This window comes from Perna viridis, chromosome 1 (assembly GCF_037379345.1).
Source record: "Perna viridis isolate PV_CMFRI_1.1 ecotype Kerala chromosome 1, ASM3737934v1, whole genome shotgun sequence".
Lineage (NCBI taxonomy): Eukaryota > Metazoa > Mollusca > Bivalvia > Mytilida > Mytilidae > Perna > Perna viridis.
In genome coordinates, this window is record NC_142445.1 from 7,519,751 (window position 1) to 7,531,850 (window position 12,100).

A 12,100-nucleotide genomic window follows, 5' to 3' on the forward strand; every position below is an offset into this window, starting at 1 on the left:
GATGATTTATTCTTGTACTGCAGGATATCTCCAATAATTTTAAATCTAATTTGAACAACCACTCGATTAACTCGTGATATTTGCTTCCTGGTTAATGGAGAACACCAAAACAACACTACATGTAGGGTTTTATTGTTTAATTAATTTAGGTTCCACGATCGACAATGCCGTTCAAGTAAGATAACCAAGGAATATTTACACGTTCTTAGCTCACACAAAAAAAACCCGAGAGTGACATCAGGTGCTCTGGAAGAGTAAGCATGTTCTGCTCTTTCTATGCCGAACAGTCCGACGAACTGAAAGCTTTTCATAACTAAAAACTGTGTTGATCACATACAACGTATATTGTATTGACAACATAAACTTGACTATGTATTTATAGTATATTTGTATTAAAGTAAGTGCAGTTTATGTGTATGTAAACTTATTTCCATTACAGTTTAAAATCCAAAATAAGCAGTAAACAGTTATGAAACCAACAAAATCAAAATGGAGAGGATTTCTTGATCTACAGGCTAAAAAATATCATATATGTGCTTCTTATTGCGAATCCGATATTCATATAGTATCCCAGCTTATCCAAATTCTTGAAGTCTCTGGATGTTTAGTTTATGATACGGAACGTGATACTACACCTGGGAAACTGGCTTTTAAAGAAGTTGTTGAGAAGGGAATCGAAAATTCAAAACTGTCGTTACTATTTATTACCAAGAATTTTCTCACGGATGAGGCTTGTTGCTTTTTTTCAAGTGTTGCTATCTGGAAGTACATAACATCTAAGGGCAAACACAGGGTAATACCGATCATTCTAGAGCCTTGTAAAATACCCAAATATTTAAAAGTACTCAACTGCGTTCATTTGTGGAAGTATCGAAATGTTTCAATGAAAAATGCTGCAAGTACAAAGAAGTACAAAACCAATATTCATAAAACGTTTAACTTTTTGTACAAAGAAATTGTTTTGAAACGTCTTCTGAAAGTTCTAAGTGGTAAGTTGTTACTTAACAGTTTGAAAAAAAAACGAGACAACAGGTGACTTATGCATGTCAAAAAATCCACCTAATTCACTCTTATTTCTAATTCAAAAACCAGTAACAGACCACATAACCAGTCTTTGTCATTCGATTGTTTCACTTCCGAGATAAAATTTGTGTAGATGGTTTATGACATCTGCATTTCGTAAAAGTTATCGTTATTGATTTAATTTTGGGGAAAAATTTACTGTGACATTAACGCATAGCTTACGTATAAGCATAATTTGTTCGATAGGTTTTCTACACCATGAACTATCTCTACTCTATAATGAACTGGTACTTTAAAATCTTCTCTAAATGTAGAGATAAAAATATTGCAGTTTTCTTTTTCTTAAAGAATAAGAGTTATTTTTGTTATCTTTTTATATTAATTTTAGTACCAAATTTGAGAAAAGATTGATGTCATCACAATCACGTAACAACATTCTTCCATGAAATGACGAAATTTTATTTATCCAATCAGAAATCGTGCTACTTCTAAAAAATAAATTATTTTACAATGACTCATATGATTCACTGTAGTGAAAAAATACCAGAAAATGTTAAATTTGATTTTCAGTTGATTTGTTGAACAGAAATAAATATAAAAAATCAAGTATATTCTGTATTTTTTTAACTGGAAAGACTGACAAACCACGCATCATGTTTGTTTCAGACTGGCCCCCTAAATTTAGAAGAATCACGTGGTACGGCTGGAGGACTTTGACATGGACAAAACGTCTAATAAACAATGAAAAGGTTGCTACCATGAAGGAAAATGCGACGACGATAAAAGATCCGAAAATTCACCCTATTCATTTGTTTAGATTGGTGGGTGTGTTAAAACATTGCGTGATAAATTGCAAGTACAACCATTGTTCATTTGCATGCAGTGGAAGAGAATTTAATAGATTTGTTCAACACATCAAGACTTGTAGAAACCGAGTTGTCGAATGTCCAAATCGAGGCTGCTTAGAGAGTTATTCGAGGTGGCAAATGGAAAAACATTTAACTGTATGTCCGTTCACTTTGCAGAAATGTCCGTTAAATCATTGCGGAAAACATATTTTGTCATATAACATGAAGAACCATCTCAAAGAATGCAAGCATCGTAAAATTGCATGCCCAAACAAACCTTTGGGATGTGGTGAATATATAACTGAAAATGAATCAAAAAAACATTTATGTGTTTGTCTTTATGTGTTGAATGACTGTCAACAGTGTAATTTGACCATGTTTCGTAAAGACTTTGAAAGACATTTGACTTTTTGTATATCGCCAATGAGTTTCTGTCAGCTATGTAAAAAGAAAATAGACCATGATTTAGAAAGTCTTCATTTGGATAATTGTCCGATGGTAAAAATTCTATGCCCTAACAATGGATGCGATGAGTTAATAGAACGATACAAATTACAACATCACAGAGACTGTTGTAAACAAGCCATTATACCATGCCCGAATGCCATCAGAGGATGTTGTGAAAGTAAAAAAAGACTTTTTATGGATTGTCATGTTGCTTCATGTGACTACTCAATGACCTTTTGTGACAAATGCGATAAAAAAATTGTTAGAAGGATTTTAAAAAAGCATAGACGACTTTGTACCGAACGAGTTTACTGTCCAGCGTGTAAAACTCCTGTAAAGAGGTATGTACAAAATGTTTGTCTTGCTTGTCGAAACCTTTTTTAAGAATCAGACTAAATGCAGAAAATCTGTAACAATCATTTCCCTTCACAAATAATGGTCCTCTGTACCAAGATTTATCTCTATGTTTGGTTTCTTCAGATTTGCTGAAATTTTGAGGAAGTGTGCATTTTTACATTTTCACCGAGAAATTCTTTTTATCTACGTACTGTATGCTTGTATACATGCTTTAAGACTGACAGATCAAATATATGAAAAAACTTGTTTAAACCATGTATGTTTAATATGTACATGTGTGTGTAGGGGGTATAAAAAATAAATTCATGAAAAGCAGGTAATTTTTTTTTGTTGTTCTGTATGTTTCTCTTTTTGGTTTATTAAATGAAAAACTATTTAATTCATTAAGTTGTGTGGAAAACGTTATATTTTGATAAGAATGTAAAAAGTGCTTGTCTCCATATCGATCTGAAACATATATTTGCTATGTCTTAAAACATATCAAAACATGTTTTGTAATTGTTTGTATGTGTATCTGCTCCAGAATCGTACTTTTAAATACGTATTAATGAAATCATCACCCATTTTAGCAAAAAAAATATGAAAAGTAGTCTCATATCTTACAACACAATTATTACTTTTCTGTCAATGTAGTGATTTACCCCCTCTTCACATCTTCACATCTTAGAGAGAAGAACAAACCAAAGTTAATGAGCAGAAATGTCCCGTTTTTTTCTTCTTCAAAGAATAACAAATTGTATTTGTAGTATTTCTCTTATTCTTATTGACTCGATACACATTTGTACGCTTTTCTCACAGGAATAATTGTTACTATAGCTAAGTCGTATACCACTGCTACGACATTATTACAACATCAAATTTTAGTCATGAGAGTTTCAGAGCTAGTCTCGCTTAAATCTTTAACACACTTAAAAACTTCATATTTTAGACATAGTTTGAGCTCACATCAGAGGACCTGCTTGGCTTTACATCCAGAGCTGTTAGGGAGAGCTATCCAGACATTAAACAACGACCTTGATAGCAACATAGATGGTATTGATACCTGTGAAGTGACAGATCCTGTTACTGCAAAAATAGTAAATGTTCATGTAATTCATTGACCTTAGTTGATGTTTGGGTTAAATAAATTAGGAATTAGTTTATATAATGACGTTTTTAAGAATGGACGATAGAAAAGAAACGAAGCAAAGTAAAACAAAACGAAAACAAAACATCGAAGCAGAATAAAACAGAGTAAAGCGAATAAATCTCAAACATGAATGAAAAGGGAAAAGAAAGGAATATTTAAATAAAATTATAAATACATTAATGACCAATTCATGTTTTGTAGATTGTTAATGATGGTTGCAAAAGTACAAGCTTCAGGGTGACAACGCGAATTGTAAAATCAGAATCAACAGCAAATTCTAACTACCATGTAGGTAAGTGATACAATTGTCATACGTCAAAAAGAAGTAGTAATATTGAACGTGCAAACAACGACATACCAATAAAAAGAACAAACGAACAACACAAAGGAACCGAAAAGTACCGGAAGAAAAATGTACAGCACAAATTGCACTAAGAACCATGATAAGACTTTTTGTTAAAGCTGCATTAGCTGTCATTTTCGTAAATTTTCGTTTCTTTTAAATTTACCTTAACTTTGAATTATTTCTACTAAATTGTACTTTTCTTGTACAATTTCATTCATTTGATACCCACAAAAAAAATCCATTAAATACATGAAGTAGGTGTCTATATAATTATTGCCTTGCAAGACAAAAAATCGACCTAGATAAGTTCGTACGCATGTGACTTCTGATGACATTATTTCGCGCATGTGCTGTAAGGGTCACATCTTTAAAATACAATCTGATTGTAAATTTAAACCTGCATTAGCTGTCAAATTTGTTCAGTTTTTATTCTCCTAAATTTTGCTGATTCAATGAAATAAGTTTGTAGTATTGCAATTGAAGCAATCAATGTCGATAATACCTACAGAATATTGTGAAAATAACGTTTTTTGATCAGTAAAGATCGATAGCGCTGATCATAATTTTTCGCCATTACTTCCGAAGATTGCCGACAGGACATACACATGGGTTAAAAATACTTTAACCATGATAAAAAATAACAATAACGGATACACAAGTAAGCACGTGTTTTGTTTTCATTTCATTTCATCTATTTCTTGATAGTTTTCAAATGAATAATGACCATAATTAAGCCACATTATATCACAATACGTAAATTTCAAAAGGAGCCTTGTGTTATATTCGAACTTTTGACGGCTTGATTCCGTCGGTCTTCCGTGCCTTTGAATAACCACTTTCGCTTTGCAATCAGATTTGTTATTTTTGAAGCGACCCTTACAGTACATGCGCGGATTAAGGTCACCAGAAGGCACATGCATACGAATTTATCTGGGTCGATTTTCGTCTTGCGAGACAATAAATATATAGACACGTATTTCATGTATTAAATGCATTTAATGTGTGGATATCAAATGAAATTATACAGGAAAAGTACAAATTAGTAGACATAATTCAAAGTTAAGGTATATTTCAACAGAATTTGTTTACGAATTTGAAAAGTACTTGATGCTTCTGTTACGTCAATATATATACCGGTTGGTCGCCGCAAAATAATATCAGAACTACTCAATCTCTTAAAAAATTATATCGATATGGGTTTGATTAATCGGGTACGATTTTTTTTTTAACTTTTAGGTGATGAACAGAATAAAAGTCTTTGTTATACACAGATAAGAAAACAAACAGCTAAAACAAACCGAATTTTTAGTTCCTGTAGCTCTGATGACGAGGAGAGTATGAGCTTGGAAGGGGTTATGGCTGCAGCATTAGTTCAACAATCGGAGGAGCATTTTAATACAAATTCCGAAACAAAAAGAAATAGGCACGACTCGCTTAGTTCGGATAATTGCAAAGTGAAACAGTGTGCTAAATCAAGAAGTAAATTCAGACGACTTATGAGCATGCAATTTCCAGTTACAAACAATGTATTTTAAAGGTTTAAAAGCTTTGGACCAGAAATAAATGATGAGGATCAATAAGAATCTTAAATGTGTTTACAATTTAAAAGAAGGAATGATACTCATCCTTTCTGATGCGTTTATAAACTGATTTCAACAGCACAATAATAAAAATAATAAAAAATACTTTTTTTTCTACTCTCTGTGGTAGGGTTTTATCTCAATACTTATTGTCCCTGACAAAGGCCGTAAAGCTGAAAATTTGGGCTCACATTTGTTAATTTGTTTTTACGTTTTATTTATATTTTACTTGTATTTAGATCCTTTTAAACATGACTATCGTTTACAGATTCATTATTCTTAGTAAAATGCGAAGGCAAAGATCCTTTTTTCCCTACAACCAATGAATCATGTAGTAATAATTGGAGAAGTAATTTCTTTCTCAGCAAAAATAGCAATAATATGGATATCTATTCAAAGTTATTGGCTTAAATCTTACTTTCCTCGTTTTATAGAAGGGATTAGAAAAATAGTATCTTTCAGTTTTATTACTGGCTTTTTTTTTATAAAAGTTTACGTGAAAAGTGGCCCAGCTAAATATAAATTTAAATGATAAGAACTTTTGGATTTTCTGAGTGTCGAACTTTCTTTTTGTTCACGAAATTCCGTTTTGAGTTTGTACGTCTGTGTAATTTATATTCAGTTTCTTTATTTCCGTTGTAACAAAGGACTCAGATCTTTATAAACTGATTCTGAGGTGTGTTTTATTTAAGAAATAAATCACGCAAACTCCATTTTATCATTGTCTTCATAGCTCGGGGTAAAATATTGCGGCACAAATGGTCAGCCCGTGGTAAAACAATAATAAAATGGAGTTTCCGTGATTTATTTCGATTCAAATAGGACAATAATGGTACTTTTTTTTACATTTTCGTGACCTATTACGGTAACTTTGGACCCGCCATATTTGTCCTCATTCGGATGTACACTTTACCCTAGCTATGTCAGTTGAAATAGTCGCTAGAAAAACTTTGCTTTGTATTTTTTTATAATGAAGGATATAATAATATATCGTTTAACATAAGAACGATGTTAAATATGGCAAAATCCATTAGCATTATAAGGTTACAGTGTTCACACATGGTCAGATACAATGTTTAATTCATTGACAATTGTTATTGTTTGGTTTTATACAGGATGGTGTGTGGCACGTGGTGAGAAACGAGACACCTCAAACGAAATGGTGGGGTAAATCTTGGTTTTACAGCGCGCTAAACCTCCCTTTTCCGTTGGCGTGACTATAAAAAAAGTGATTAAAAAACATTTGCTTGCTATTGGCATAATCGGTAAATCAGCGGTCACATCAGCACAAAAAAAAATTACAAAAAATAATCATTACTCACCGTTATAGAAAAAAAGTAGTATTTTTCATCCAACGACTTATATCTAAAAAGAATTTGGTCAAAAACATTTTAAGACGCATTTCCTCATACCCCTGATTCAGGATATTCATAGCGCTGAAGAATATCAGAGTAGTTAGTTCTTGCTCTAGCGTAGCGAATCAATTGTGAAATATAAACACCATATGCAGGAGATGAAGGAATATTGCTGCACAGGTAAGGAAAATTTAATATATTAAAAATAAAGGCGCCTCTTTTATCATAAATCTTAAAGCTGAGATGATATCTATTTTGCCAGATTTATTTTGGACTTGACTTGCTTATAAATCGGATCAGTGTTCGGCAATTCTCTCGTGACCCTTATTGGAAACCATTCGCGTTCCCCTCTCTCCCTATTAAATTGTCACTTTTTTCATGCACATGAATACTATTTTGAATGTTTACTTAAGCAATGTCTTATTTAAAATCAAATGACTATAATCTGATGAATTACAATACAAGGCACCAACCATTCTATTTGTGGAAGGGGGCTTGGATTTTTAAATAATGATAAATAACCCCCATCCTCCAGTAGAGAATTTTCCGTGCCTTGTTCCTGAATAGTTTTAAAATGCGCTTCTTCTATCCATATAGTTTCCTTGTGATAGTAAATGAAAACATGGAAAATATTAAAATATTTTCCAGCCGAAGTCAAATGTCTGTTGTTGAAATAAATTTCTATGAAATCGAACTAAACAATAATCACAAATTTAAAATGAAAATAAAAGTGAACTTGCTCCCAAGTAAGTTGCAACAATTTATAGCACACATTTCATATGGGAAAACTGTTTAGATAGCAATGAAATGAATTCTTGAAATATAACAAAACTTTTAAGTAAAAGTTAAATACATAAAAATGAAAATATAAAACAATTGAGTACAATGTGAGTTTTATCTATGGGAACTAATGAATTTAAGTTGATGAATGTACAAATCCTTGTCTATTTGCACGAACAACTGGAGTCACATTTACAGGTCTTTGGTCCCGTACATTGCTTGCCACACGCACATGCATCTGAAAATATGTAAAACAGGTTTCAAATATCGATAGTGCTTCGTTTACATGTTATTTATTAAAAATGCAACATTCGTACATAAAATAAGTAACTTACTCTTTCGAGTAATTAAATCTTTTAAGTAGCATTCTTTATAAAAAATCAAACAGGATATGACCCATGCAATATCAAAAACCCACCATTCATTTTCGTTTCTTTCTTTTTTTTTCTACATCAAAAATAACCTCTACCATTAGTTGTATCTAAATGTCTGAATTTTGTTGGACTAAAACTTGACTAAACAAAACCAGGGCAACAACTACGAAATTCTTGCTATGGTTATAAATATACCTGTACTTTTGATTTATATAGATATAAATTCAAACTAGGGCGTAATTAATTAAGGTTCCCATTAATAAAGTCCTGAGGTTGCCACCATCACATGATTGACCGGAGTGTCAATATCCAATATTGAATATGACCAAATAACTACATCTGTTAAAGGACATGAAGAGGTTGTCTGGTTTGACCTTCAGCAAACTTCACGGCGAGTGTCTAGCAAAAGTCAGAAAATATTCACAATCTAGAGCATCTTAATTCATCCCCACTTTAAGCGGAGTCTATATATTCCATCCGGGGTAAGTTATTTTAATCTATTTTCTTCGTTATCAATATTTTGATATAAAAGAAACTCTAAAAGGTATCTGTTCTCACCTGAACATTTGCAGACGATTTTACATCCAGAACATCCACAATCACTGTCACATTTGCATGCGTCACCGCAGCCACAACCTTCCCCTCTGCACCCACTCCCACAGATGCAGACTTGTGCTGAAAAACACATATATCAATTTTACAGAAAAATAAATGATAATTATCATGTCAATCATGAAATAAGGTGGATATCACTGTAAAGGTTTGTTATGGTTCTATTTATAGTTTGACTTTCATATCGATGGGGTTAACCCAGTATAAATAAAGGATTTATGCTGGGTTAACCTAATCCTGTTGTCAAAATGTTAATCCTACGATTACATTAAAAAACAACAACTTAAGAACTAGTTTTGTTTCTATATTCATATAAATATATATATATTCACCTATTAAATCTCTAAGACAATTATCATGATTGTTAATACTGACCTACTTGATGTTTGTATGACCATTTGATTAAATCAATAAAATAGGAAACTGAGAAATATTACAAAATCACCAGTAAGAATAAATTCACAATTTTTCAATGATTAATACGCTTTCAAAACTAATAAAAAGGAAAAAGATATTAATGTTACAGTGTAAAAACTAATAAACAATCAATAAACCGATAACTTAACGTAATTAACAAAAAATAGTTTTACTTACTTTCATTACAATTACAAGGGCTAGGCATATTTGAAGATATTGTGTTTCTCAAATGTGAATTATTTCCTGGTGGAACTCAGTTAATAGCGCAATCTGTTTATGTTGGACTATGTTATGTCGGGTTATATATCGATCCTGACTATGCCGTGTGCAAGGCCGTGTGCAAAATAGTGTCTTTGCACATGGTACGTCAGAGGTGCAATAATCTATGTCGAGTGTTATAAACCACAAATAGTTGTTTAATCAAATGGTTGATTGCCTCATTTTTTTCTTGTTCGCGATATCTCTCAGAAAACATTTTCCTAAAAAGGCTTTTGCATATCAGTGTGTAGTAAAAAATAAAAGTAAATGTGAAATTTTCCATGTTTTTGCATATCCTTCACGAGAACCCCATGTCGATGTTTCATACAAAGTTTCAACATGTGACATAATACTAGAATTTACCATTGAAAACAGTTTGACCTCACCCAAATCGACATATTCACCAGAGGCCTAATGTCTCCAAAATGTACACCTTTAATTGCTGTGTTTTTTATTCAAACATCTGCTTTTGTTTTGTTGTTTTTTGTGGTCGCTTTTTTCAAGAAAATTTCATCCTAACCTATTTGACAAAAATACTAAAGAAGAAAAAATAGATACTTTGGTAACCCTTCAAGAGTACCTAGAAGCTTTGCGTCAAATATTCACATGATGACATTTTGAAACGCTTTAAGTCTTGCTTAAGTCTAAATCGACATATTGAAATTTGCGTTAATGGTCAAAATAACCCATTTCAACGATTAGTTTTACTAAATAAGGATGCCTTACCCGCAAACATGCTTGATCTTTCAGGTGTTAAAATTATAACATTATTGACTTGTATCATTGGCAAACATGCTCATGACTTAATGTATTAACGTGTCTTGTTATTTTTAATGTATGAAACGACACTTTATTCTGATTTTTATTTTAAAATCTGATAGAAATCAATATCACAGCAAAAATGTCTACATATATAAATGCATTTTCAATATGGGTCAATCAGTTCATAATGACGATTTTATGAAATGACATTTTTAACTATGGGCAACATTTTCCTATCCCAGTAATTTTTGTGTAAATTTCTGGGTCCTATCTAGAAGATCTGTGTTATGATTGCAGGTTTTTGGTAAAGCGTATGAATCTCAAACACAAATTCGACACAATTGGTACTAAAAAGGTATGGATATTTGACAATAGTTAAATTAAATACATCTCACAAACACACCTGGGCAATCCTCCATAAACATCGTCTTAATGTAAGTTTTGACGACCCAAAATTCAAGTAGTAAGTGTTAAGAGTTATTGGATTATAACATTACAACTCTTATCATATTTTGCCAGTGCAGATTTTTTCAGTGATTTTTTACACACCATTTAAACTCATATAAATTATTTTCTATCGACATTCAGTGCATGTGGTTCAGTGGTGAGGTAAAATTATGTTTCGGCATATATTTATAATATATCGTACTAAGGAAGACAACCCAATAGCATATTGTGATTCATTGATAAGCATATTTATAAATGGACTAAAAGTGTGGCTCTGATGAAAGATATGTTTTTACAAAAATTGACAAACGTATAGTTCTTGCAGAAATTAAAAGAATGTAATCCAGGGACAAAGACTAGATATGTATGACAGAAACACAGAACAAAAAACATAAAAGAACCAAAATAATATGTACAAAGCAACAAAAAGTAAATAAGCAATTTAGACTCCACTAAAAAACTGGGAGCATGGACCAGGTGCACCGGTTGGGTAAGCGTCCTCTGCTTTTCTAGAAACACCCAACGAGTTGCTCATAAAACGTCACGTCCGGGGTAGGCAAACGGGGAAAAGAAAACTATGGCACGTTGAATAAATCAGTTTTCATGGTGCAGATGGATACACCATAACGATCCATGAGTTCATGATGACGACCATAAAACTTCTGTAGTGATGACTTCAATCTTGTAGCAACATAACCCTGTTCCAGAAGCCTATTTGTTAGAGTTCTAGCGCGATACAAAAAGTCTGCGTAGTTTCGGCAAGCTCTGGCATAACGTATGAGTTGTGATATGAACACTCCATACGCAGGTGCTGAAGGGATGTTGCCACTGATGAAAGGAAAGTTGACAATGCTGAATGAAAAGTCATCACGTATGTCGTAAAGTTTGGTCAATAGTTTTCCTTTACCATCGATTTCTAAGTGTAGGTCAAGATACGAGGCTGACTTCACAGTGTCTGTAGTATTTTTTATCTCAAGTTCTTTTGGGTAGATGCGATGTATCTAATCCCCGAAATTAGGATTGTTTAAAGATAATACGTCATCTATATAGCGGAAACTGAGATTGAAGGATCTAGCCAAACGATATTCTTTCTTTCTGATCAGATCAGCTATAAAGTCAGCCTCATAAGAGTGAAGAAATAGGTCAGCAAGTAAAGGAGCACAATTTGTTCCCATTGGAATGCCGACCGTTTTTTGAAAAACACGTCCACCACACTGGACAAATATGTTATCGATTAAAAATTCCAGCATTTTGTAAACATCTTCCCCTGTATATTTGGAAGATGATTTGGAATTATTTCTTACAAAGTATGAGGAATCTCTACCAAGAACTATATATTTGTATCTAGGTGTACCATTTTTTTTT

General features: G+C 32.5%; 2 protein-coding genes across 5 annotated transcripts; one reads left to right on the forward strand and one right to left on the reverse strand.

Moving 5' to 3' along the window:
* On the forward strand, positions 1–6,023 carry LOC148627048 (uncharacterized). 4 transcript variants are annotated; one of them, XM_088566334.1, is made up of 6 exons: positions 1–121; positions 440–989; positions 1,690–2,659; positions 3,604–3,763; positions 4,006–4,096; positions 5,387–6,023. In XM_088566334.1, the coding sequence occupies exons 2-6, from the start codon at positions 470–472 to the stop codon at positions 5,683–5,685; spliced, it is 2,040 nt and encodes a 679-aa protein (XP_088422460.1). In that variant the 5' UTR covers positions 1–121; positions 440–469; the 3' UTR covers positions 5,686–6,023. The 4 variants fall into 4 exon arrangements, with proteins under 4 accessions (XP_088422460.1, XP_088422477.1, XP_088422469.1 ...); XM_088566351.1 differs by having other exon boundaries at positions 3,604–3,751; XM_088566343.1 differs by having other exon boundaries at positions 79–175.
* Positions 6,024–7,832: 1,809 nt separating this feature from the next.
* On the reverse strand, positions 7,833–9,605 carry LOC148627049 (uncharacterized). The gene is made up of 3 exons (XM_088566372.1): positions 9,446–9,605; positions 8,798–8,914; positions 7,833–8,103 (listed from the first exon to the last, which is right to left on the reverse strand). Exons 1-3 carry the CDS (start codon positions 9,471–9,473, stop codon positions 8,030–8,032), a joined length of 219 nt encoding a protein of 72 aa, XP_088422498.1. The 5' UTR covers positions 9,474–9,605; the 3' UTR covers positions 7,833–8,029.
* Positions 9,606–12,100: the final 2,495 nt, after the last annotated feature.

What these genes read in the sequence shown, in the direction of transcription:
- LOC148627048 (XM_088566334.1), top strand. Translation starts at nt 470, where the DNA reads ATGAAACCAACAAAATCAAAATGGAGAGGATTTCTTGATCTACAGGCT. An exon ending in TCTTCTGAAAGTTCTAAGTG is followed by an intron (nt 990 to 1,689) that starts GTAAGTTGTTAC and finishes TGTTTGTTTCAG; the next exon opens with ACTGGCCCCCTAAATTTAGA. An exon ending in CAAAAATAGTAAATGTTCAT is followed by an intron (nt 3,764 to 4,005) that starts GTAATTCATTGA and finishes CATGTTTTGTAG; the next exon opens with ATTGTTAATGATGGTTGCAA.
- LOC148627049 (XM_088566372.1), bottom strand. Translation starts at nt 9,473, where the DNA reads ATGCCTAGCCCTTGTAATTGTAATGAAA. An exon ending in CCCTTGTAATTGTAATGAAA is followed by an intron (nt 8,915 to 9,445) that starts GTAAGTAAAACT and finishes TGTGTTTTTCAG; the next exon opens with CACAAGTCTGCATCTGTGGG. An exon ending in AATCGTCTGCAAATGTTCAG is followed by an intron (nt 8,104 to 8,797) that starts GTGAGAACAGAT and finishes ACATATTTTCAG; the next exon opens with ATGCATGTGCGTGTGGCAAG.